The 23,706-nt window shown below is 41.3% G+C and overlaps 1 protein-coding gene across 3 annotated transcripts in view; it reads left to right on the top strand.

Annotated features, from left to right (window-relative positions):
* FGF14 (fibroblast growth factor 14) overlaps positions 1 to 23,706 on the top strand; it is a 295,842-nt gene that overhangs the window by 159,710 nt on the left and 112,426 nt on the right. For 2 of the 3 annotated variants that reach the window (XM_083735377.1, XM_083735376.1), the window contains exon 2: positions 371 to 410. The exons of the other annotated variant lie outside the window; for it this stretch is intronic. Coding sequence is in view for 1 of the 2 variants with exons in the window: in XM_083735376.1 (XP_083591502.1) it covers positions 371 to 410 (40 nt within the window). In the remaining variant the exon portion in view is untranslated. The remainder of the gene's footprint in view (positions 1 to 370; positions 411 to 23,706) is intronic. 3 annotated transcript variants of the gene reach the window in all.

Genomic DNA, 23,706 nt, shown 5'->3' with positions numbered 1-23,706 from the left:
AGTGAGAAAGGGCCTTAGCTCAGGGCAGAGGTGCCAGTTTGTGAGTACAATTTCTTCTCACTGTCAGAGTACAAAAGTCATAATTATTTGCTGTAGTTCTTTCTCTTTCATCTCCTTACTTGGCTCTTTTCCTCTTAATCATGACTTTTCAACATATAATTATAATTATTTATACATATAATTAGAATTATATACTGGCAATGGTTGCAGCCAGAAATCAGGTGCTTTGTTTTTCAGTGATCAAGAGTGGAAAGGAAGGATGAAGCATTGCTACAAATATATTTGTTCCTCCTATAAGCTAGTCTTTTTTGCCGCTCACTTCCTAGTAAGTAGAGCTATAACGCTTGCTATATGGAATCTTGTTTTGTAGGATGGAAGAAGGAGAAGGACTACAGCAAACACAAATAGTGGTATGTAATTCTTTATTTTATTGATTTTTTTCTTCTTTCATCCCTCTTATTTTTTTTCCTTTAGCCTCATAACAGTGTGTTGAATACGGTCATTATTCATGATTTTACTTCCATAAAACTAAAGACACAGAAATATTATCACAAATAACCTCTGAAATGGGGCTAAATTCCAAAACAAAATGGGAAGGAAAAATCCATATACACTTTCATTTTTCTGTACAATATTTGACACTGCTCCATGTGGATTTTATGTTGTTCCAGATATATATACATAGATATATATCTGTGTGAGTGACCTCCAGCGATCCAATAATAAATATTATAAATAAATACAAAAACATTTCCCATAGACTTTTAAAATGCATAATCTTAATAGGTTCTTAACCAATAATCCACTGTGACTCTTTTCCTTTTCCGAAACATTTTCACTGAAATTTGTACTGTAAGTAGCAAGTTATTCACAAAGTACTGAGTAGCAACCCCCCCCCCCCATTTGTGCACATAACCCTAGCGATAGGGTCTCTGGTTTTGGTGGCAATATTACGTTGTAATTTCCTTGAATAAGTTTACAGAATATTTGCAAAAACCTCACTCTTTTATTGCCGGGGGTGGGAGGGGCCACGTGCTTTCTGTTTCCCTTCGTTGATACCACCTATCGTCTGGTAACTGTAAAGCATTGAAGCGTTTGTGGGAAATGCTATCCAACCAAGCGCACGCTGCTACTTGCTTTCGACTTGTGGTTCTGAACAGGCAGCCCAATTCATGTAAAAACATGAAAATGTCAGGCAGGGACCCAGAGGCTTAAGTTCAAATCTCCATTTCTGAAATCTAAGATACCGCTGTCATAATCGCATGCTTTGTTGAGGCTCTGCTTCATGAAAACAAATATAAAATAAATAGTGAATAGTGTTGAACTGTGACCAGGGAAATTGGGGTTAGGAATATGCACTCAGCCAATAAGCTCACTGGGTCACCATCTTTTAGCCTAACCTACCTCACAAGGTTGTTGTGAGAATGAAATGGGGAGGAGGAGGAGAACCATCTCCCCTACCTTGAGCTCCTTGGAAGATAAAGGTAGTATATAAATGTCAAAAAATAAAATAAAATATGAAGAAGTAGCAGGGTTTTCTGATATCTGGCTGTTGGGTATAAAAGGGCATTGTTTCTATTTCTAACTGTTTAAAGGTAGAGGGACCCCTGATCATTAGGTCCAGTCGTGGCCGACTCTGGGGTTGCGGTGCTCATCTCGCTTTATTGGCCAAGGGAGCCAGCGTACAGCTTCCGGGTCATGTGGCCAGCATGACTAAGCTGCTTCTGGCGAACGCCGCTTAGCTTCCCGCAAGAGCAGTACCTATTTATCTACGAACTATCTTCGAACTGCTAGGTTGGCAGGAGCTGAGACCGAGCAACAGGAGCTCACCCCGTCGCAGGGATTCGAACCGCCGACCTTCTGATCGGCAAGTCCTGGGCTCTGTGGTTTAACCCACAGTGCCACCCCTGTCCCTTTATAACTGTTTGGGACACAGCAAATTCATCCAGGTCTTGCTGGTAGTGTTAATGTGTTTTATATCTGGTGTTTCCTATGCCGTGATGAATTTTTGGTCGTCCCCCCCCCCCCCCGACATATTGCATTGAAAGCTCCACATACCGAAAACGATGTATTAAAGGTACTGTGTGAAGGCTTACTTTTCTATTAATTTAAGTGAGTTCATTTTTTCCCCAGTACTAAAACATTTGCCACTTCATTAATTGCAATCATCATTCCACATACCGTTTTTTCTGGCTCCCTTGAAGGCATTCCTTGAGTATTCTGAAGTATTCCTGCCATGAGGCCTGGCAACCTTTACCCCAAATTTATTTTAATAACATAATCATTCTGCAGGATAAGTAATGCATTTGATTATAGTTGGCTAATTAAGGCGTAATACTTTTACAGCCATATTTCTTTCCAGTAGAATTAAGGAATGAGTTAATTACTTTTGTTCTCCATTTATTGCATTACAATACACACACATACACCCCAATCATTTTACTAGGTAGGGAAGTATAGTCTTGAAAAATGCATAAACCCATGCTTGCCAAGGAGTTGAGGCAAAAAAAATCCCAACACATTGCTTTTTTAAAATAATAGTCTTAGCAAAATTATATCAAGGTGAATCCCACTAATTCTGACATATTTTCTAAGAGCAAAACCATAGACCAGCAGTCCTTGCTGGTGGTCATTTCTGCAAATTAAAAACAACAGCAACAATTTTATTATCTGCTTTAAGGTTCTTTTGGACTGATTTTAAAAAACCCTTGCAAGTTGAACAGAAATGAAAATTCTGTTTGAAAATGTCACATGTATGAGTCTCTTAATGAAAAGCAACTGAAGCCAAGCGCTTTCTGAAACTATCAACAATTTTATACTTTTGATAATCAGTGCAACAGGAATGATTTAACCCAAAGGGTTTACCAGTGCTTAAAAGGCTGACCTTTAAAATCTGTCGTTTCCACGGGAGCTGACCATGTCTAGTGCCTACTGACTCTAAGCAGAGCTGCAGATGTTTAGCCCTCTTCGAAAATAAGGCTATTGCAGTTATTTTTATTTCTCAGCAGAATTTCTGCTCAAGCAACCAAAGTTCCAGTGGCAGATGGTGGTTTCAACCTTGCACACACTGAATACGTATTCAAGGATACGAACAGTGTTTCTATGGTAATGGGAGGCTCAACATCTCAATGTGTATTCTGTTCAAATTTCCTATAAATACATGCTGCATTTATTAAAACTGGATCCATAATCTCACGATGTTTTTAATGCAAATCATTCATGCCTTCTGCTCTCTATCCATGTCGAAAGAGAAGCTCTGTTTTTCCTTGTATGCATTCGTGGTGTGTAGTGATAATGGCTGTGTTGGCCTCTGACAACTTCTAAGAATGAACTAGATGGCAATGCAGTGGACATTCTGGTGCTAGGAGAGCTGTCTTTCAGCAGGGGAAGGCAGCTACTCGCCACTGCCACCGGCAGAACCTGACTGTGCTCTACTAAGGATGTGTTGTGCAAATATGCATTATCTTCTGTTTCTGATGCAAAACACACATATGCCTGGTTGCAGATGAATTCCAGTCAGGCAGCAGATTTGAGAATATACAACTTCAGGGGGAAAGCAGAGAGTGGAGACTTATGCAGGATTCAAATCTGCCTTATATTGCTATCTTTGCTTTTGAATGAAGAATACAATATGGAATAAAAGCAGCCATGGATAATATGCATGCAATGTGTGACGGTTCTGCATGGAATGAACTCTATATCTGCTCCTGCAGATAGGGGTCCTGAACATACATTACCAGCATGTGGGAGGGCAGAGGTATCCTAGAAAATAAAGGGGTGGATTTTAGATGTTCCTATTTGCTATCATTATAACAAGATGAAAGAAATGCCCCTAAAAAGCAGAAATAATTGGGGTCTATATGGGTGCTGTTCACGTACAAAAATGTTGCACAACTTCACAATTTAATGCAATTTTGTCCTCGGGCCAGATTTCCCCCAGTCCAGCCTAGTTCTTGGATGAGAGCAAAGGCACACATGCCTCTACACTGTCCTGTCTGTACATGAGGGATTGAGTGCCTGAATACCTTCTAGGAATGTAGGATTCAACACACATAAGCACTGATTTCATCATTTAATTATGAAATCAACTACAGTTTTCACCTATGTGTGTTGCTGGACAATCCAGTGTTTGAAACTCCCACTGTTCTAGGCGCATTTTGTGACCGGGAATTTCATTAGTGTGAGCAGTTTCTGAGCTCTGGGTCCAGTACTGCACCTAATATTTCAGGTTAAAACTTCAGACTGGAAGAAAAGGAGGACCTTTTTCTGCCTTCCCACTTCCAGCTATTCTCTGAAGACTGGGGAAGAGACCCTCTTAAGAATATTAGTGGGGTGGGCAGGGGAAGGACTAAACCATGTGGAAAATGAACATAATATTTTAGCTGCTGGTCATTCATTTTTAGCTTTGTATTCTTGTTATTAAAAAAAGGGGAGGAGCTAGACATTCTGTTGTTGCGCCCATTATCTAGGATTAAGGTGTCATTTAGCTCCTGACTTTCATATCTCAGCTTGTAACACTGGGACAATCCATGTTGACAGGTGGGGACAGCCCACCATACAGACAGGAAGGAGCTGCACTCACTTGCTGCCCTTAATGAACTGGGCTGGGTTAGAGGAGAAATGTCCCGTCCCATCCCGCCCCTTCTAGACTGTCCTTGCATGTATACTGAATTAGTGAATTCACACAAACATATATAAGACTTGAGTACTCATCACTTGAGTACTCAACATGAACAGGGGAATGTGTGAACCCAGTCAAAAAGCATGAGTTTACAGTAATTTGAAAGCTCTGTCTGTAGTGGTTGATCCATGATGATTTGACGATTTTAACAAACCTGCATAGCTTCCAGGGGTTTGATGGGGAAGGGAAGGGAGAGGGGGAATAGTTGACTTTGGCTTTGCTTCATTTAAAATCTTGGTTAAGCACGATCCTACCTTCTGTAACAATTTTGGCTTTTCCTTATTTTTGATCTTTAAACTTGTATATAATAAAAAGTACTGGTGTATTACATAGCATTAATATTGCACGTCAGATGCATCATCAGTTTACCAGTGTATGTATCTTTTTGAATATACTGCCTTGGCGTTCCCCATTTTTAAGGTGCTACTTTATCGGCCAAGGTCACAACATCACAACTTGTGTCCCACCATGAGAATGCAAGCCTGCAAAGGGAGGGCATTCTCAAGCACTTGGCAGTGTATGAGTGGTGGTCTGCTCTCTGAATGGTAGGCCATACTAACTATCTACAGGCTTGTTTCTGACCTAAGTGTAAGACATTGGAAGGTTCCAGGCTCTGAAAGGAACTATAATGCTAATTTATATGAAGTTGAAGATGACTGAAGGATTGTTTTTTCTGGAGAACTGAGGACCCATGCTGTCTGTGAGGTTTGCGAGGGTGTTTTTTTTGTTCTTGTTCAAAACAATATTTGAGCTTATCTGAAGAGTCAGGGATACGCTCAGCTTCTCCATTGTGAACAGAGATTATTTTGGGATTTGTGAATGTATAAATGGTGTAGAGAACTGGACCGTCTCAAAGTATCCACACTTCCCAAGAGTAAAGCAGAAGAGCTACTGGGAAACACATAGCAGTGTAGATGGAACATATGGTTACTAAATCCTACAGTAACATTATTGCAAGTTCAGGCCAAAATATGGACAGTAGATTGAAGGACAGGACAATTATAACCTTCACAAAATGTCACAGCGTATCCTCCCAGGTGCATAGGAGAATTCCACCTACCTATCTTGTAATACTACATGGGAAATAGATTGCAGAATTTAGTTTTTCTTGATGAATGATATTTTGCATTGTTTACAGCAAGGAAAAGGAAGCTTTTTGGCTCCATATTCCAGATCCTTATTCGGATTTGCCTCACAGACCAAATCTGGCCTGTGGGCAAGTCTGCCCACCTGTCAATCATCTAACATTAAACGGTAAAAGGACCCCTGATCATTAGGTCCAGTCGTGGCCAACTCTGGGGTTGCGGCGCTCATCTCGCTTTATTGGCCGAGGGAGCCAGCGTACAGCTTCTGGGTCATGTGGCCAGCATGACTAAGCCACTTCTGGCGAACCAGAGCAGCACACAGAAACACCATTTACCTTCCCACTGGAGTGGTACCTATTTATCTACTTGCACTTTGACATGGTTTTGAACTGCTAGGTTGGCAGGAGCAGGGTCCGAGCAACAGGAGCTCACTCCGTCGCGGGGATTCGAACCACCAACCTTCTGATCGGCAAGTCCTAGGCTCTGTTGTTTAACCCACAGCGCCACCCGCATCCCTCACCTGACATTACAAGGGTGTTAAGTGACTTAGTGCTTTGGAGTCCTGAAGTTGGGGCTCTGCTAAAATAGGCGGAGGGGGGAATTTGTTTCAGTGTAAACCTGGGTCACCAGGGAGCACGATTTCTGTTTTGTCATTTCCATTGATTGTTAACCACCTTGAGTGGACCTAATGAGTGCAGTAATGTAGAAAAGTAGTACACGACTTTAAAAGGACATGATGATGTTTGAGGTTCAAGCAGACCAATTCACACTCCTATACCTCCAACTTTCTGCTTTTCTTTTCCAACCATATTCTTGATGACCAGGGACAATACTTGGTCTATTTTTTTTCTCCTTTATTATTATTATTATTTAATAATGTGTTTGTGTTTTTCTTTTTTCTTGTCTAAAATGAAACATTATGCACTTCAGGTCACTGGCTTAAGCCACATTTTAATCCTCATTTTTGGAACCTGACCTACTTTGCTGCAATTCATCTCGCAGCATCTAGACTGGTATGTGTCATAGTGAGATTGCAGTTACTGTGAGAAAGGATTTGGGTGACACTCTTTGGTAGGGGGGCCAAAGCAATTTATGCTGCGATACCTCTCCACACCTTTCCACAGAGACTGTCCCAAAGGACTGTCTGCCTTTGTACTACCAGTTCTATCAGTTGTCATTTTTAAAATGGCGAAATGTTGTTTGTTTTTTTAAATGATGTTCAAGGTTTTACATCTTTCTCTCTCTCAAGCTATTAAATACTTGCTTTCCATCTACTGAGTGGGGAGGAAAGCGAGAAGCAGAATATGTTTTCTTGTGGAAGCAGAAGTTTCAGTTCTTACTATTTTAGTTGAAATTAATAGTGTGTAGGAAATAACTACATGATTTGAATAAACACAAGCATTTCCAACGACAGCATTTCAACATATGCATATTTCATGAATATATACATAGTGAATCATATTTCATTCTAATATGACGTTTTGGTTTTTATCCAGCATGTTTTGTAAAAATTTCTGAAGGAAGCAATTCAATTTGTATGTGAGCCAATTGTAGATAGGTTTTTCTCCCTAAGCTGAGTTTTGAGTATTAAAACATTGAATATTCATTCCGTGGTGGGGTTGGGATTACCTCTAAATCAAATGAAGTCAGGAAATTAAACCACCATTTCTAGTTACAGGTAGGTAGCCGTGTTGGTCTGCTGTAATTGAAAAAAACAAATTCCTTCCAGTAGCACCTTAGAGACCAACTAAGTTTGTTATTGGTATGAGATTTTGTGTGCATGCACACTTCTTCAGATACCCAATATTTCTGACACTCTGCTTGTTTTCAGTGTTGAGTGCAGAGGAGGACTGGAGTCTTCTGTCACTGCTCCATCACTCCCCTCTCTTCCCTGCATGAAATTCCTTGCCACTTATTGCTACCAGGCTTGTCCTCAAAATATGAATCTGAAGTAAACATTTCCAGGGTGGTTTACTAAAAAACGAAAGCAAAACAGAAATGACAACCCAGTTACAGAATCACAGTAAATAACAAAAGGAGCAACTAGAACAACGGCAATTAAAACTGTTCCCGTTGCGGCTTAAGAGCCTGGGGAAATAAATAAATAAATAACTGGCAGTGCAACTGAGGAGACTTGCTCTCGATTCACCACCTGCCTCACTTGAAATTATTGAGACACATGAAGGAGGGCCTCTGAGGATGACCTTAATGTACAGGCATGTTTGTTTTGGATTTGATGGTCCTCCTGTTGGAATAGAATCATATATCGCGTAAAGTGACACCACGACAGCAGATACAGTCGGATTTTGCTACGTCCTTGTATCACTGGGGCCAAGTAAACCTGATATAGAACAAGGGCAATTTCCAGGTCACACCAGTCCTGGAAAAAATGTTGAAAGGAAGGCAATGCTTAATTGCTGATAAAAGCGATTGGAAAAATTGCCCCCATTGCCACCAGCCCTAATGAAACTGAGGAATGCATTACAGAAAAGGTGTAGATTGTTGTTATTGTTGGGAACAAATTACCTGGCAATTTTCCCATGGAGGTTGAACTACACGGTACCTTTCTCCAGCAGACACTAAAATGAATTACTATGTATTTTTTCTCTTGTTTGGATGCTAGTGGGCTGAGATGCTGTGTCTCTGCGGGTATCATTCATGCAGTTGGGGAATAGCTAAACACGCTCCAACTGACATGTTGTTGTGCTGTTTTGCCAGATCCCATAGTTAGCTTCTGAGTGTACTCTTTGTGTAGCACATTTTGATGTCAACCCTCAATGCGTGTCACCCTTGCGGGGAGTCTGACAACACAAACGATGTGAGCTGTTCACATTTTGAGCCAAATAGCCTTTCCTTATTAATTCTGGAAGAAAATAAATGAAAATCAAGTTAGAGGGGAGAGAATTAGATTAACTCTAACTCTGCTTGACAGACCATTTCTTTTGTTTTCCATCTGCATTCTCCCCCTTCCTCCCCCACGCAAAACAGAGGCACTGTTCCCATCAAAAACTCTCATTTGTGGTAGGATTAGGATGTCCAGTCAACTGTTCACTCAATAAATTGATAAGGAATTGTCTAATGAAATTATTGGAATTTTCAGACCCTAGGAAATCATGAATTATTTGAGCTTCATGCTTAGGAAACTTGGTTCAATCAGTGCTTATTGCCTTTGAGTATACACAGGGTTATTACCTTGCCTGAAATAATTTTGAATGTTTCATTATAGAATGAATCATCTTAAAATAATTGGGGTTCTTTCAGTTGCATCTGATGAAGTAGACCTAAATTCACCAAGGTTCATGCCACAATAAATTCATTAGGTGCCGAATGACTCTCTTGTTTTCATTTCAGAAAAGATTGTTTAGCCTCAATAGTTTAGATGTTGCAAATTAGACGTGTTTTCATTTAACCCTCTTTATTAATGTTGTTTAATTTATACTGAACATACGAAACAGATTTGTAAAGGGTCAGGCCACTGCTCCATCTCATCCTGTGTTGATCTACCCTGATTGGCAGTAGTTTTCCAAGGTCTCAGACAGAAGTCTTTCCCCAGACTTTTAACAGGGGATACCTGGGATTGTATATAACGGATGTGGGTGGTGCTGTGGGTTAAACCACAGAGCCTAGGACTTGTTGATCAGAAGGTCGGCGGTTCGAATCCCCGCAACAGGGTGAGCTTCCATTGCTCGGTCCCAGCTCCTGCCAACCTAGCAGTTCGAAAGCACGTCAAAGTGCAAGTAGAAAAATAGATACCGCTCCGGCAGGAAGGTAAACAGCGTTTCCGTGAGCTGCTCTGGTTCGCCAGAAGCGGCTTAGTTGTGCTGGCCACATGACTCGGAAGCTGTACGCTGGCACCCTTGGCTAATAAAGTGAGATAAGCGCCGCAACCCCAGAGTCAGTCACGACTGGACCTAATGGTCAGGGGTCCCTTTACCTTTACCTGGGATTGAACTTTCCGTAAACAAACTCTGTAAGGAGTGTGCTCTGTTCATGTGGTAAAGGCCATCCCCAGAACACTAATGGAAGCTTATCAGACCTGAGCTGCTAGTCATGGCATCATGCGAGCATCCGAACCCAAAACATCAGCAGCAACAGGTATTACTGAAGAAGGAAGTGCTCCTAGATTGTCATGCTGAGTAGCATCCTTAAGGGATGTTAGCTTCTAGACCAAACGTCCCCAACCTGTTGCCCTTCAGATGCTTTGGACTGTGTTTCCCAGTTGGGACTGATGGGAATTTTAGTCCGAAACATATTGAGGGCAACAGGATTGGCGGTAGCCTTCTGTCTGCACAATGCACAAACCACTCCAGTCAACTTACAACAGGGGTGCCCAAACTTTTTTCAAAGAGGGCCAGATTTGATGAAGTGAACATTTTTAGGATTGAAGTCACTGAGCTTTTTAAAGGATTTAACCCCAGGACATATACTGCCACAGGGGCTGGATTAGATCAACCGGTGGGCCGGATTAGCCCCCGAAACAGACTTTGGACATGCCTGACTTACAGGTACCCTCTGCTGCAAAGTTGATGGGGGCCATAATTGAGTGTTAAAGGTCATGTTTTGTACTGATTTCCTAGATTCAGTCCTCAGGGCCTATAGCTTTTGCTATGCTTAGACAGTAGTGCTAACATATACTTCCCAGGATCTTGAAGAGCTGTTGCCAGTCAAAGTAGGCAACACTACGGGGGGTAGACGGACCAAATGTCTGACTCGGTAAAAGGCAGCTTCATACATTCGTAAACTTAGGTAGAAGGTCTTGATTGCATTGCTATATGGGCCAGAGGCAGAAAACTTTACAAGGCAGAGCAATGCTATTCCACCTCTTTCCTGTTCCACCTTCCATGCCATGAGCCTGTCCTGATCTGATCCCGCATTCCATCTCCAGTTTTGAGAAATGCTTAATTCATTTGTATGGCTGAAGTGACAGTCTGGAGATAGATGGAGTCTTGATAAGTGTTGTCTACTTGAATTAACCTGTAGACCTCAATTATCTAATGCAGCAGATAATTGGCTGCTGAGGCGTACAGCAAACCATTTTGTCAATGGCTCATTAATACAGGCATATTTAAAATATGAATTTTTATGAAGGGTTTTATCTGCCCTCTATGAATTGCCAACTCATGTATGTTGTTTACCAGTGATCAGGTCCTAGACTTTTGTACTCCTTCCTTTTTTCCCCACATGTCAGAATTGTGAACCAAGGTGACAGGAAAATAGATAAAATATATAGGCAGGGACACTCCAAGGACCTTATCGCTCACACAAGAGGAATGACTGCCACTTCAGCACATGAAATTCAATTATATCCACTGAAAACTTAGAAGCATGTCAACACCAGTCATGTTTGAATATGCATAGCATTTAGGACCAGCAGATTACAGCTGTTGTGCATAATAACACTCATTTTATCTATAGCAATGTATGCAAAAAAAAAGCATTAAACAGGGATAGAACCACCCAGTGGAAGTGAAAGCTTGCAGTCTGATTCAGAGCCGGCCCTAACATTAGACAGAGCAAGACAGTCACCTCATGTGGCAGATGCTGAGGGGTGTGGGGAATGCTACAAGACAAGGGTGCTCCACACAGCCTGCCCTGTGCCTTCTGAGCTAACCTGCCATCCTCAGGTGTGGTGGAAGACACTGTCCTGTTGCCAGGGTTGAGGTGTTTCAGCTGCTGGTATTCCAGTCATTTTCTGTACATGGACGCAGGAGAAAGTACTACCCTACACCTCAGGCAGCAAAATGCATTGCACTGGCCCTGATCTGAATCTCTGCATGGGCCTTGAGGTCAATGGGATTTATCAGGTCTGTGGGTTTCCTTCAAGCTGTTGCCATCCTCATTGCACAGGCAACAGAGTGTGATTCATGCATTCCTACATTTTTTTTAATGTTAAGAGGCACTTCTTCTGTTAAGAAATAGGAGATGGGTCTAGTGTCTTCGGTCAGAGGCGGGTCATCTGACAGGTTCTGGACCTTGGCAAGTCCCTAAACATGGCAAACTTTGATGCCATTCCCACATAGCCTCTTAACTGATTATTTATTTTGTACTCTCCGAAATAGAGATAGGAAGCTTGTGGCCTTCCAAATGGACTCTCACTCTCATCAGCCCCTCAGCCAGCATCAGCTGTAGTTAGGGAAGATGGGAGATGTAGTCCAACCAGCTCTGGAGAACTATGGGTTCCACACCCCTGCTCAACACAACTTCTGTTGGAAACATTCATAGAACCAAGCCAATTTCCTGCAATTTCCTGCAAATTTATGATATTAATGCACAGACAGTCATTTTCAGTATGTGAAATATTTACTCAGTAATAATTATGAAGAATGTTGTTTATGTTATCATTTTGAGTCTGTCCCTTTGGAAGTAGGCAGTCCAGAGTTTTTAGGGTTTATTCAAATAGGAGCAGTTTCTTGCAAAGACATCAGCTAACATGGTAACTTGAGGCCAATGTGGTGCAGTGGATAGTATGCTGAGGTTGATTTTGATAGGCTTGATGGGTGCAGGTCTCTGTTCGGCTATTACATTTACTGACTAACTACTCAACCTCCCTCACAAGGTCTTCTGAGAGCAGATGATTCACAAAATTAGAATTGTAAATTGCTCTGCACGTTCAAAGGTTCTGTAGAAATGAAAAGCAATGACTTTGTGGGAAAGTGCATGTACAAGTAAAGGAAATCAAAGTGAAGTAGAGATGGAAGCCCCATAAGCAAAATCACAGTAATTCTCTAGAGTTAAGCAGGGTTCTCCTTCGACCTTTGCTTTCACAGTGGAATTCAAGCTCAGCGCAATATGGCTACTTCTTCTGATCCCAACAAACAGCTTGTCAAAAGCTGTCATCTTTTCTACTAAGGCCCTACATTTTGGTTTTGCTTGCCCTCTTAATTAACTTTTATTACTTCCATTAATCAATGCATTCCACTGTGAACAGTCAACCCTCCAGGAAGAAGGTGGTGATTACATGGTGAGACTGGCTTAGATACAATGCTTAAAAGCAACTTATGGCACAGCTGACATATAATGACTTGGCTCACTGCGTTAGGGTATTATTGAACTGAATTGGCAAGACAGGAACGCAACTAACATAGACTGCAACTAACTAAGTTGAAAAGATGTTAGTTGCAGTCTATGTTAGATGCATCACTACCTTGTTAAATCTGCCATTTTTAAACCTTCTCATACTACCTGCCATATCAGGACTCTCTATATCAGAAATGGGGAACCTCAGGCATGTGTGCGTGTGTGCATGTAGAAACTAGCCTACTTTGTCCTGCTAGGGGCATATTGCCACCGGAGTGTTGCCCAGAAGGGAATGTGTCTCAGGTTAAAAATGGTACTTCATTCCTGCTTTACCTCGGGTTAAGAACTTAATTCATTCTGGAGGTCCGTTCTTAACTACTACAACATATATATCTGAGTAGCATAGCAACCTTAAGGAGGGCTAGGAAGACATGGAGAAGCAGCTCCTCTGCTGTATCCGCAGCCCTGGTGGATCCTGCTGGACAGGGTGGAAGGGGGGCAGGGAGTTTTATTATTTTGCTATGGCAGCTCTATCCTAGCACAACTGGCCCCTCAGGGGCTCCCTGGGACCCAGCACCCAGGAGTTTTGGCTCACTACCAGAGGTCTGCAAAGAAGAAACTACTCTTGCCTTTTACCCCTGCTCTCCAGTCATCAACACTGAGGTGCTAAGATTGTGACCTAATAGTGTATACATGTCTACCTGCATACTCAGAAGTAAGTTGAATTGGTCTCAATGCAACTCAATCCTAAATCGATATAGGAATGCAGCCTGATATTTTTTAATGGCCTGGCAGCGTCCACTTGAAAAAGAATGTAAAAATGTTTCAAATTTCATTTGCCACAGAAACTCCATACAGAGATGAGGGGGCTATTTTAGAATGGTGTGACTTATTCTGGCATTTGAAAAACACTTGGAATTAGTTATTAGGAAATAACTGCAGTAGCAGCAAAGCGAGAAGATAAAATGCTTTGATTTTTATGATTTCAAATTGCCTGGCTTCTCCTCCCCCAAGGGGTTTCAGTAGTGGAGGACACATTCTTTATCTGGTATCTAATCCCTAAAGACTGGAGAAGTGAGTCTTTTGTACACAACAATATTTCTCAAGGATGGTTATAAAGAGCATTTGTTCACTTCTGCCTTCCAGACTGTTTGGGGCATTGCTTGATTTGCATAATTAGGTTATAAAAAATAGATGAGTTAAGGGTAACTTGTGCAGCAAATTGCTCAGCCAACCTCTCTCCATTATTATATACATATGTAAAAGATTTTAAGCAACTGATTAAGGAATTTATTATTATTATTTTGCTCTCTCTTTTTTAGCACATTGCTTTTGTTTTGCAGTACAGTTTTGCTTTGTTTTTCTCTCCAAATAACAATAATATGAATGTCAACCTACTGTTCTTTGGTCTGGTTTTATAAAAAGAGTTGACATTAAACAGGAAGGCTAATCCTTTCATAACATGTTGTCAAGACTGGCCGCTCAGGAAAGCAGATAAGCTCTTAGCCTGGATGACAGTTTTGGAAAGGGCATTGGAGAAAGAGTTACTTACAGCATCATCTTTGAACAATTACCTGTGAGCTAAACAACATGAGAGAAAGGACAGATGCATTGTTGGTGCTTCTGTTGTCTAGTGTGGGCACTTAACCATTGCCAAATAAAAGGAGAGAGAAAATAATCACCCCAAAAAAGAAGACAGAAATAGTGAGCTGCATGCTTTTGCTTAGTCTTCAGATCAGGTGTTCTAGATGATGATGGGCAACTTCAAGGCTGTTGCTCTCCATTCTTACAGTTACTTATATTTAAACTGGACTTGGATCAGACTGCCCTTCAGATAGAGGAGACCTTCAAAATAGAAGACTGTCCTCTGACAGCCCTCCAAAATAGAACCATGGAATCATAGAATTTTAGCTCAACCACTTGCAATGCAGGGGTCACAACTAAAGAATTTTTTACAGATAGCCACCCAACCTCTGTTTGCAAACCTCCCAAAAAGGAGAGTGCACCACTTTTCAAGGCAATCTGTTCCGCTGTTGAGCAGCTCTTTCTGTCAGAAAGTTCTTCCTAATGTTTAGTCAGAATCTCTTTTCTTGTAATTTTAATTCATTGGTTTGGGTCTTGCACTTGGGACCAGCAGAAAATACACTTGCTGCATCTTCCATGTGACAGCCCTTCAGATACTTCAGATATCATATCACCTCTTTTCCATGCAAAGGATACCCAACACCTGAAGTGTTCCTCATAAGACTTGGTTTCCAGACCTTTTATCATCTTGGTCAACTTCCTTGGAAACATTCCATCTTGCCAATATCTTTCTTAAACTGTGGTGCCCACAACTGGACACAGTACTTCAGGTATGTTCTGACCAAGGCAGAAAAGAGTAGTACTATTACTTCCCTTGATTTGGACACGATACAGCATTAGCTCCCCTCCCTCTGGCTGCATTGCATTGTTGACTCATATAGGAGACTCTTCCCTGTTGGACACATGACCACTCTACTGAGCTGTTCACGTTCCAGAATGTGGTTAAGAAACCTAATTTTTACAACAAAATGTGAGCTCAACCCCCAATGTCCCTGGTGCTATGTCTTCCGTACCAGAAGTGAATTGGACTGTGGAAGAACAGTGAGAAATCTTAGATTTGAAGGTTATGTTCAGCTCAGCTATGAAGTTTATTTCTGTACTATGAATGACTTCTGTCAGTTCCGTTTTTTAGAAAGCCAGAACCAGAGGGTGGGGTAGGATTAGCATCAATTTTGTCATTCACATGGGGGCTACCCAAAGGATAAGGGATGTGTCAGGAGTGACAGAATGCTTTGGCCACAGTAATCAGGGTAAAGAGTTTTTAATGCTAGAACAGGAATTCCGCTGTGCTTTATCACAAAAGGCATTTACATTATTGTTTATTTTTTTCCAATGTTTAAACTGAATCCAGAAATTATATTCTGTGAAAGCAAGTGTGTGATGAGGGTGTTGAGGCTAAGGTTTGTTTTAAATCAGCACTCTCCACGCCTGTATCTCTTTGTACATTTTTGCTAGCTTCTGATAGCCTCAGATAAATACTTTCCTAGCAAATGGTTTTCAGCTTCTTTTCTGGATGTTGCTTCTATGAAATGTATTTACTTAGCTTGGTTTTGCACTTTATTATCTTGCCAGTGGTACAGCTTCCGTTTTGACATGTTTGGAGTGGAATTTTGATGTAAAACTACAGGTCAAAGTTTGTCAAGTCGCTTTAAAAAAAATGTGACTACCCTGCAACAAATATTGATAAGCTTTCAAGTTGTGCCAGGAACTCCATGCTTCTTGCAATAAATATTGAAATGTAGGTTGATTTGCATCACATAATATCCTGAGGCTTTCAAGTCAATATTCCACCTTTTGTGCTAAGCCTCAAACGGACTGTGCTGGAGGAATATTTCCATAAGAACAAAACACAAACAAAACAAAATAGAGCTCAGAATCTAGATATATAAGGAATTCTGTAACTGGAGAAAGAAAGAAAAAGCTGAAGATATAGGTGCCTTCTGCCTCTGCAAATGGGACTTTGCCTAACCTTCCTTTAGTCCTTTATAGTGCAATTCAGGGATAGTCAGCATGGCAGCCTCCAAATATTTTGGGACTCCAACTCCTATCACCTCCAGCCAATATGGCCAGTGCTCAGGGATGATGGGAGCTGCAGTCCAGAAACATCCATAGGGCAGCACATTGGCTACCTCTGGTGTAATCCTCTATGTGTTTACTCAGAAGTAAGTCGTGTTGAGTTCAGTGGGGCTTACTACCTGGTGAGTGGCTTCAGGATTGAAGTCTCAGACAGTAGATAATTCTATCCAATTTGGCTTTTACTGACACAAGAAAAACTAAAAACTGTATAATATAAACTATTCTTTTCTCCATTACTATTATCTGTTTACAAAGGGAATCATTGTATCAAAAGAAACAGTCTTTGCTGTTTCAGTTTCTTGTTATCTGAGATACTTTGCACTAGGTAAAACCTGACAGGAATTCAGAGAGCCCCTGTCTTTTAAAGAATGAAAGAAATTTGCAGGCTGAGCCCAACATTATGTCGTGCACCACAAATACATTTTTCATATTTGTGTGTAATGCCAAATTTAATGAAAACATCTGTGAATCTCAAAAGCTCTTAGCACTGCATTTGTGCATCTTGGTTGGTCCTGATAAAGAAGTTGTTTGTTTTTAGTGTTTAAATTTACTCAGTATTTTAAAGCAAAGTCTCTATCCCTGATGCATATATGAAAAGCAATATCCTGGCATAGTTTTAGGATAGATGCATCCTTTCAGCACAGATTTCTTAAACACTGCGATCAGCAAATGCAAGAGATTATGTGCATATTTGCAGACTCTCATCTCATTTTTGAGCAGATAACTAGTGTAACAGTGTCCACTGCTGGCAAATCGGGCAACTGCACTTTATAGAATAAGTCAGTCTATTGTTACAAATAACAATTAAACAGGTGCATTCTAAATTAGGTCTGGAGGGTTGTTGTTGTATTTTTTTTGGGGGGGAGACCCACCTAATTTTTCTAGGAACTTTACAATTACTTCTTCTGCTAATAATAATACAAGTGGAAGACTGAATTAGTGACCTGCAGCAATGCAATAACTTCAGCTTTGCACAATCTGGTTTAAGATCCCCAGAGGTTTTTGTAGAGCACAAAATAATTTAGTATCGGCCAAGATTATTGATGTTCCTTTCAGTGAAGTGTGAAAGGCCCTGCACAGTTACTAGATATTATTTGTCAGAAGCGCAAGGCAAGTAAAATTTGACATTCAGCTTTTTGATGAGATTTTAATTGTTGGTGCCATTTGAACATCACATCTATCAATACAAAAATAAGAAATGTCTAGTTGGATCAAACCAAAGGTCAGTGTGATCCAACATTCTGTCTTGCTTCAGCTAGCAGCCTCTGGGAGACTCATCGGTTGGGCATGATGGCAATTCCTGTTGCCGCGCCACCACCGAAACACATAGTTTTCATTTATGTGTCATACAACGTAGTCCTTTGCATGCCTACTCAGACATGGTCCAATTGTGTATAGGATTGCAGCTGTAGCTAATAAGCACTGACATACATCAATCATACGAAAGTCTAATGCTGTTCAAACACTGGTAGTGAATTCCATAGTAAGCTCATTATGTGTTGTTTCAAATCCATCCTCGTCTCCCCTGAGTCTAATTTTGCTGAATGACTTTGAGCTCTTATTCTCTATGAATTTGTCTAATCCCCGTCCAAATTAGTGGTCATCACCACATCTTGTGGGAGCAAATATCGTAGTTGTGCTATGTTCTGTCCTGAATCTTCCAACATCCTGCTTCATTGGGAAGAGGAGTTGGAGTTCAGGCTTAGGTTTTCTAGTTAGTCCAGACATTTCCACCAACTAAGAAGCCCCCACCCCTCTCAAATCAACCCTATGTAGTCTAGAGCAGTGTTTCCCAACCTTGTGCCTCCAGATGTTTTTGGCCTACAACTCCCATCATCCCTGACCACTGGTCTTGCTAGCTAGGGATGATGGGAGTTGTAGGCCAAAAACATCTGGAGGCACAAGGTTGGGAAACACTGGTCTAGAGATCACAATCACCTTCTCCAGTTAAGTCATTGTCTGGTGTAAATCAGAATATCCTGAAGATTACTCCCCCTCTGATAACCAAAACAAGGCCTTGGGATTTTTCCATCTTTCTAAACGTTTTCCCATAGAAAAGCTCTCCCTCTGGCTTTTCTTGCAAAGCCATCAGCTGAGTGGCATCATAGCAGCAGCACAGAGATGTGAGCTTTGGCAGACTGCCCCCATTTTTCATTCAGTGTCTTCCATCATTCTAGCATCTAAAATATTAGTGTAAATTTCAACTCTCTGTGACTTAATATTTTCAGGGATGAATGATGGGAATTCAGCGGAGAAAAGGCATTATGAACCATTATAATGACTCTCCCCTGGGTGTGTAATAATATAGCACTCTTATCAGAGGGTTCTTGTTTACAAATGGCAGGGACCTTGCATATTTACCCTGAAAGGTAAAGGGACCCCTGACCATTAGGTCCAGTTGTGGCCGACTCTGGGGTTGCTGCGCTCATCTCGCTTTATTGGCCGAGGGAGCTGGCATACAGCTTCCAGGTCAAGTGGCCAGCATGACTAAGCCGCTTCTGGCGAACCAGAGCAGTGCACAGAAACGCCGTTTACCTTCCTGCCAGAGCGGTACCTTTTTATCTACTTGCACTTTGATGTTCTTTTGAACTGCTACATTGGCAGGAGCAGGGACCGAGCCATGGGAGCTCACCCCGTCACGGGGATTCGAACCGCTGACCTTCTGATCAGCAAGTCCTAGGTTTAACCCACAGTGCCCCTTACGTTCCTATAATGGTTAGTGCCTGCAAATGTATTGTGGGCAGGACCCAGGCAACTTCAACTACATTTAAGTTTAGACCCATTGATTACAATGGAAGAGATTTAAGTCAATAATTAAATATTTCCAACTGAAAGTAGGCTTTAAGTTTATTAGCACTGGTTGCATCATTTTCAGACCACAGCAAGTGGTGTCTCACCATTACTTGTTACCCATTGCACATCTCTGCATAAGCTTTACATCCTTGAGTGACAGCCAAATTTTAGCTCAGGAATGGAAATCGGAAACCATTTCAGCTTCTTGGTGCATATTTACTTTCGTGGGGGTGGAGGGAGGTGGCATGCACTCAGGAAAACTAATTTAAAGTCAATTTCAAATACTGCCTTTCTGTTTCCTTAGAAGAGTATTTTGTCTGCATATTATAGATGGTTATTTCTCTCCTGCTCTAGGTAGGAAATAGAATGTTTCTCTTTGCAGTGGGGAGGGGGGATGAAAGTGACTAGCTAACACTTTTCCGGACAGTTAATTAACATGCATATGCTTCTTTACTGTTGAAAAGACACAATTCCAGTTCTGTGTGTGACCTGGATTAATGGTACAGCTTGAGTGATTTGAGTGCTGTAGTGTGATGTACAGCAATGTATTAAAGCACAACACTTTGAATGCAAGCATGGATAGTTCTACTTCTGCAGAGTCCTTTTAAAAATAAATAAATTCTGCAGCAAGGAATAACTTTCACAGTGAATAACAATTCAGTGGGAAAAGCCCATATTCATTTAGTGCAGCAGGCATTGATGGGGACAATTTAAATGAAAGTCAACAATAATCCATACCTGCTCTGAATGCCCAGAAATGTAGCTGGAAGTGCAGCATGAAGTTGTAGAAAAGAGACCTCTATGGGCAGCCCCATAACCATTTCTTTAACCAGACACTACTGATAAAGCTCTCTCTCTATCTATATATATATTAAAATATACTTCATCAATATATAATTTCTTTGAACACAGACTAAAAATACTGTTTAGCTCATTATGCAGGTGTTGTTGTTGTTTAGTCGTTTAGTCGTGTCCGACTCTTCGTGACCCCATGGACCAGAGCATGCCAGGCACTCCTGTCTTCCACTGCCTCCCGCAGTTTGGTCAGACTCATGCTGGTAGCTTCGAGAACACTATCCAACCATCTTGTCCTCTGTCGTCCCCTCTCCTTGTGCCCTCAATCTTTCCCAACATCAGGGTCTTTTCCAGGGAGTCTTCTCTTCTCATGAGGTGTTACTTCTTCCTCAAATGTTTTGTTTTCTGTGTTAATTTCAGTGAAGGATTGCTGCAAAGTTAATGCTACAGTATTGGCTGCTAAAGGCCAGTTGCCTGTGTTTACTTTGGTTTGGACCATTATATTTTCCTAATCTTATGCCTATGTTCATCAGGTGAAGAGCTTTGTTATTGTTCAGGGTTCCTGAAGTATCAAAACCTACTAGTGAAGCATCTGGATGGATCTTTCCAGCCGATAGGTGATCCCCTCAAACAATTGCTATCCTGTGCCAGAATCTACCATCCCTTGAGAAATTTCCTTTTGTTTTTTCTTCTTTGCCTTCTTGCGACAGACATGACCATGAGACAGTGATATGATAGGAACTGTAGCTCAGTGTGGAGCACACTTTTCATGCAGAATGTCCCAGGTTTAATCCTGGACATCTCTAGGTAGGGCTGAAAAGGCTTGTGTTTCAAAACCCTGATGAGACTTAGTGGTCCAATGGCTAGGTGACTTGGTTTTAAGGTAATCTTCTATGCTCCTGTCTGTTGAGGCACCAGCTGGAATGCATCATACAGCCCTTTGATGGCCCAGTCAGCTATGTTTGTGGCCTGTGGATTGCTATGATGTGACATGGATGTCCAGAAAGTACTAGCATTATACATTAACATTAAGCCAAACATGTGGATTTCACAACCACATTAAGTTCCAGTCTAGGCACCTTACAACTCAAGACATGCAACGATAGGTTGCAACATACCTTCCAACAGTTTTGGTTAAACTCTCATTCATGTGTGGTTTTTCCTCATTGTGTTTTGGTGGTTTGAGGTGTCAGAGTGGCTATAGAGTGCAGAGAGCAAATGTGCTGTAATGGTTAGAGTCTTGAGCGAGGACTGTAGCAACCCAGGTTTGGCTCCTGTAACATTATTTACAAGAATTCTATTTGAACAGATGGAGTTCATTTTAGAAAGTATAATTTCTACCCATTGTCTGTCTGGCTTTGATTATTTTAGTACCACTAACCAACAAATAATGCAGGGGTTTGCAATGTAGTATACATCAATCTATTTTTATTCTCATCTACTGTGATTTATGATACATAGTATTTCTCCATGTTCAAAAACCATTTAATTCTAGTGTCCATAAATAAGGATTTTGAAATTGTTGCATCATGTTTTACTGCTGTAGCTTCCTTTGTTCATTTGATCTGGTAACACTTGAATAAAGAAAATAATTTATTTTTTATCTCCAGCATATTTTGTCCTTTGTCATGGTACAAAAACAAAATACATAATTACACTGTTCAATCTAAGATGACAACATTTGATAGTTTATCAAAAAGTTTAGCACGAGGCTTCCCTCAGGTTCATGGCTATGAATACCATCAGCTGAAGTTATTTCAAATGTTTTGAAACCCACAGGCACAAGTCAGGTTTCACTATCATTTTAGCGACAGATTTCTCAAAGGGACAGGAATTATGGATGTGCTGTTTCATGTTTGCTGGCTGGTTCATTCCTATGAATTTTTTCCCCCTAAACACATCTGCCACAGTGTCTTTGCATTAATTTGGGATGGAAAATATGTGGCCCTCTAGATATTGTTGGATTCCAAGCTCCCATCGCCCCAGCCAGCATGACCCATGGTCAGGGGATTATGGAGTCCAACAACCGCTAAAGAACCTCTCACCCCCATGCTCTTAAAATTCTATGGGTAGAATTAATTTAGAATCTTGTTCAATACAGAACTACAATTTAGCCCACTTAGGCGAGGTCACACTGCATTCTAGGTTAATTGAACTAGGATGACTGCTATCGCCTAGTTCTCTATCAACAATTATCATCAGACATTAGACTCCTTGCTCAATACTCATGCACTGATAAACTAGCAACACACACACACACACACACACTTTTACCAGTGAAATGAATTGTAAAAAGGTAAAGGTAAAGGGACCCCTGACCATTAGGTCCAGTCGTGGCCGACTCTGGGGTTGCGGCGCTCATCTTGCTTTATTGGCCGAGGGTGCTGGCGTACAGCTTCCAGGTCACGTGGCCAGCATGACTAAGTGCACAGAAAGCCATTTACCTTCCCACCGGAGTGGTACCTATTTATCTACATGCACTTTGGCATGCTTTCAAACTGCTAGGTTGGCAGGAGCAGGGACCGAGCAACGGGAGCTCACCCTGTCGCAGGGATTCGAACCACCGACCTTCTGATTGGCAAGTCCTAGGCTCTGTGGTTTAACCCACAGCGCCACCTGCATCCCTGGGTGAAATGAATTGTAGCAAACTTGAATTTGGACACAGGTGGCTAAAACTGAGACAGGCATACTTCCTTCTCCTGGGAACCTGATTCAGGATAAGTGGTTGCGCTGCCTGGGTTTAGGAGTTTGGTTGCTTCCAATCCTGTTTGTACATTTGTAAATAAACTGGTTGCAAATACATCATAAGGATCTTCATACAACTTACGCATGCATTCACTGAAAGAGGTTATACCTGCTGACCCTGACGCTGCTTACCAGCTGCGTATTTCAGTGTCAGTGGGAAAGAGCCCAATGTTAATGCAGTTGCCTTTCTTACTGATGTCAGTGCATTGTAGTGGTTAGAGTGTCAGACTAGGACCTGGGAGTCTAGGGTTCAAATCCCCACTGGGCTATGAAGCTCACTTAGGCTTGGGTCAGCCACTGCCTCTCAGCCTAACCTACATCACAGCTTTATTGTGGGGATTAAATGAGGAGGGGAAGAACCATGCACAGTGCCTTGAGCTCCTTGGAGGAAAAGTTGGGTTTATAAGTGTCATAAATAAAATAACCTGCAGCCACTGAGATGTGTGTCTGGCAAGTCTGATTCAACTACTCCATCACACATTCACTGAACATGTGTGAACACCCTGCATTACTTCCCGACACTGTTTCTCACATCCAAAGAAAACTATTTGTTTATTGAAATATGTATATCCCACTTTTTAGGATAAATGTTCTTGCAAACATACTGGCTTTTAGTTAATTGTTTTCTATGGACGTTTGAGCTTGCCCCTGCAGACTGAAGTGGTGCAGGCCAGACACAAGCTTCATTATCTCAGTGACAACTAGGCCAGAGCTGCTGAAAGAAGGGAGATAGGCTAGGCAGTGAGAGAGGCTGGAATTCTGTACTCATTTAGCAGTAAGCTCCACTGAGCTCAGAATTACACTGTCCCTCAAAAATCATGATATGAAATTATTCAATCATTTGTATATTACAGTTACTGCACAAGGAAATAACAGATCTATCGGGAAGTTGGTTTAAAGCCTTCAGCAAAACATATTACAGATTGTTTG

The sequence above is a fragment of the Podarcis gaigeae genome (genome assembly GCF_964106915.1).
Source record: "Podarcis gaigeae genome assembly, chromosome: 4".
In the NCBI taxonomy this organism is placed as follows: Eukaryota; Metazoa; Chordata; class Lepidosauria; order Squamata; family Lacertidae; genus Podarcis; species Podarcis gaigeae.
Note: the sequence above shows the minus strand (reverse complement) of the source record. Positions and strands in the feature narration are given on the sequence as shown.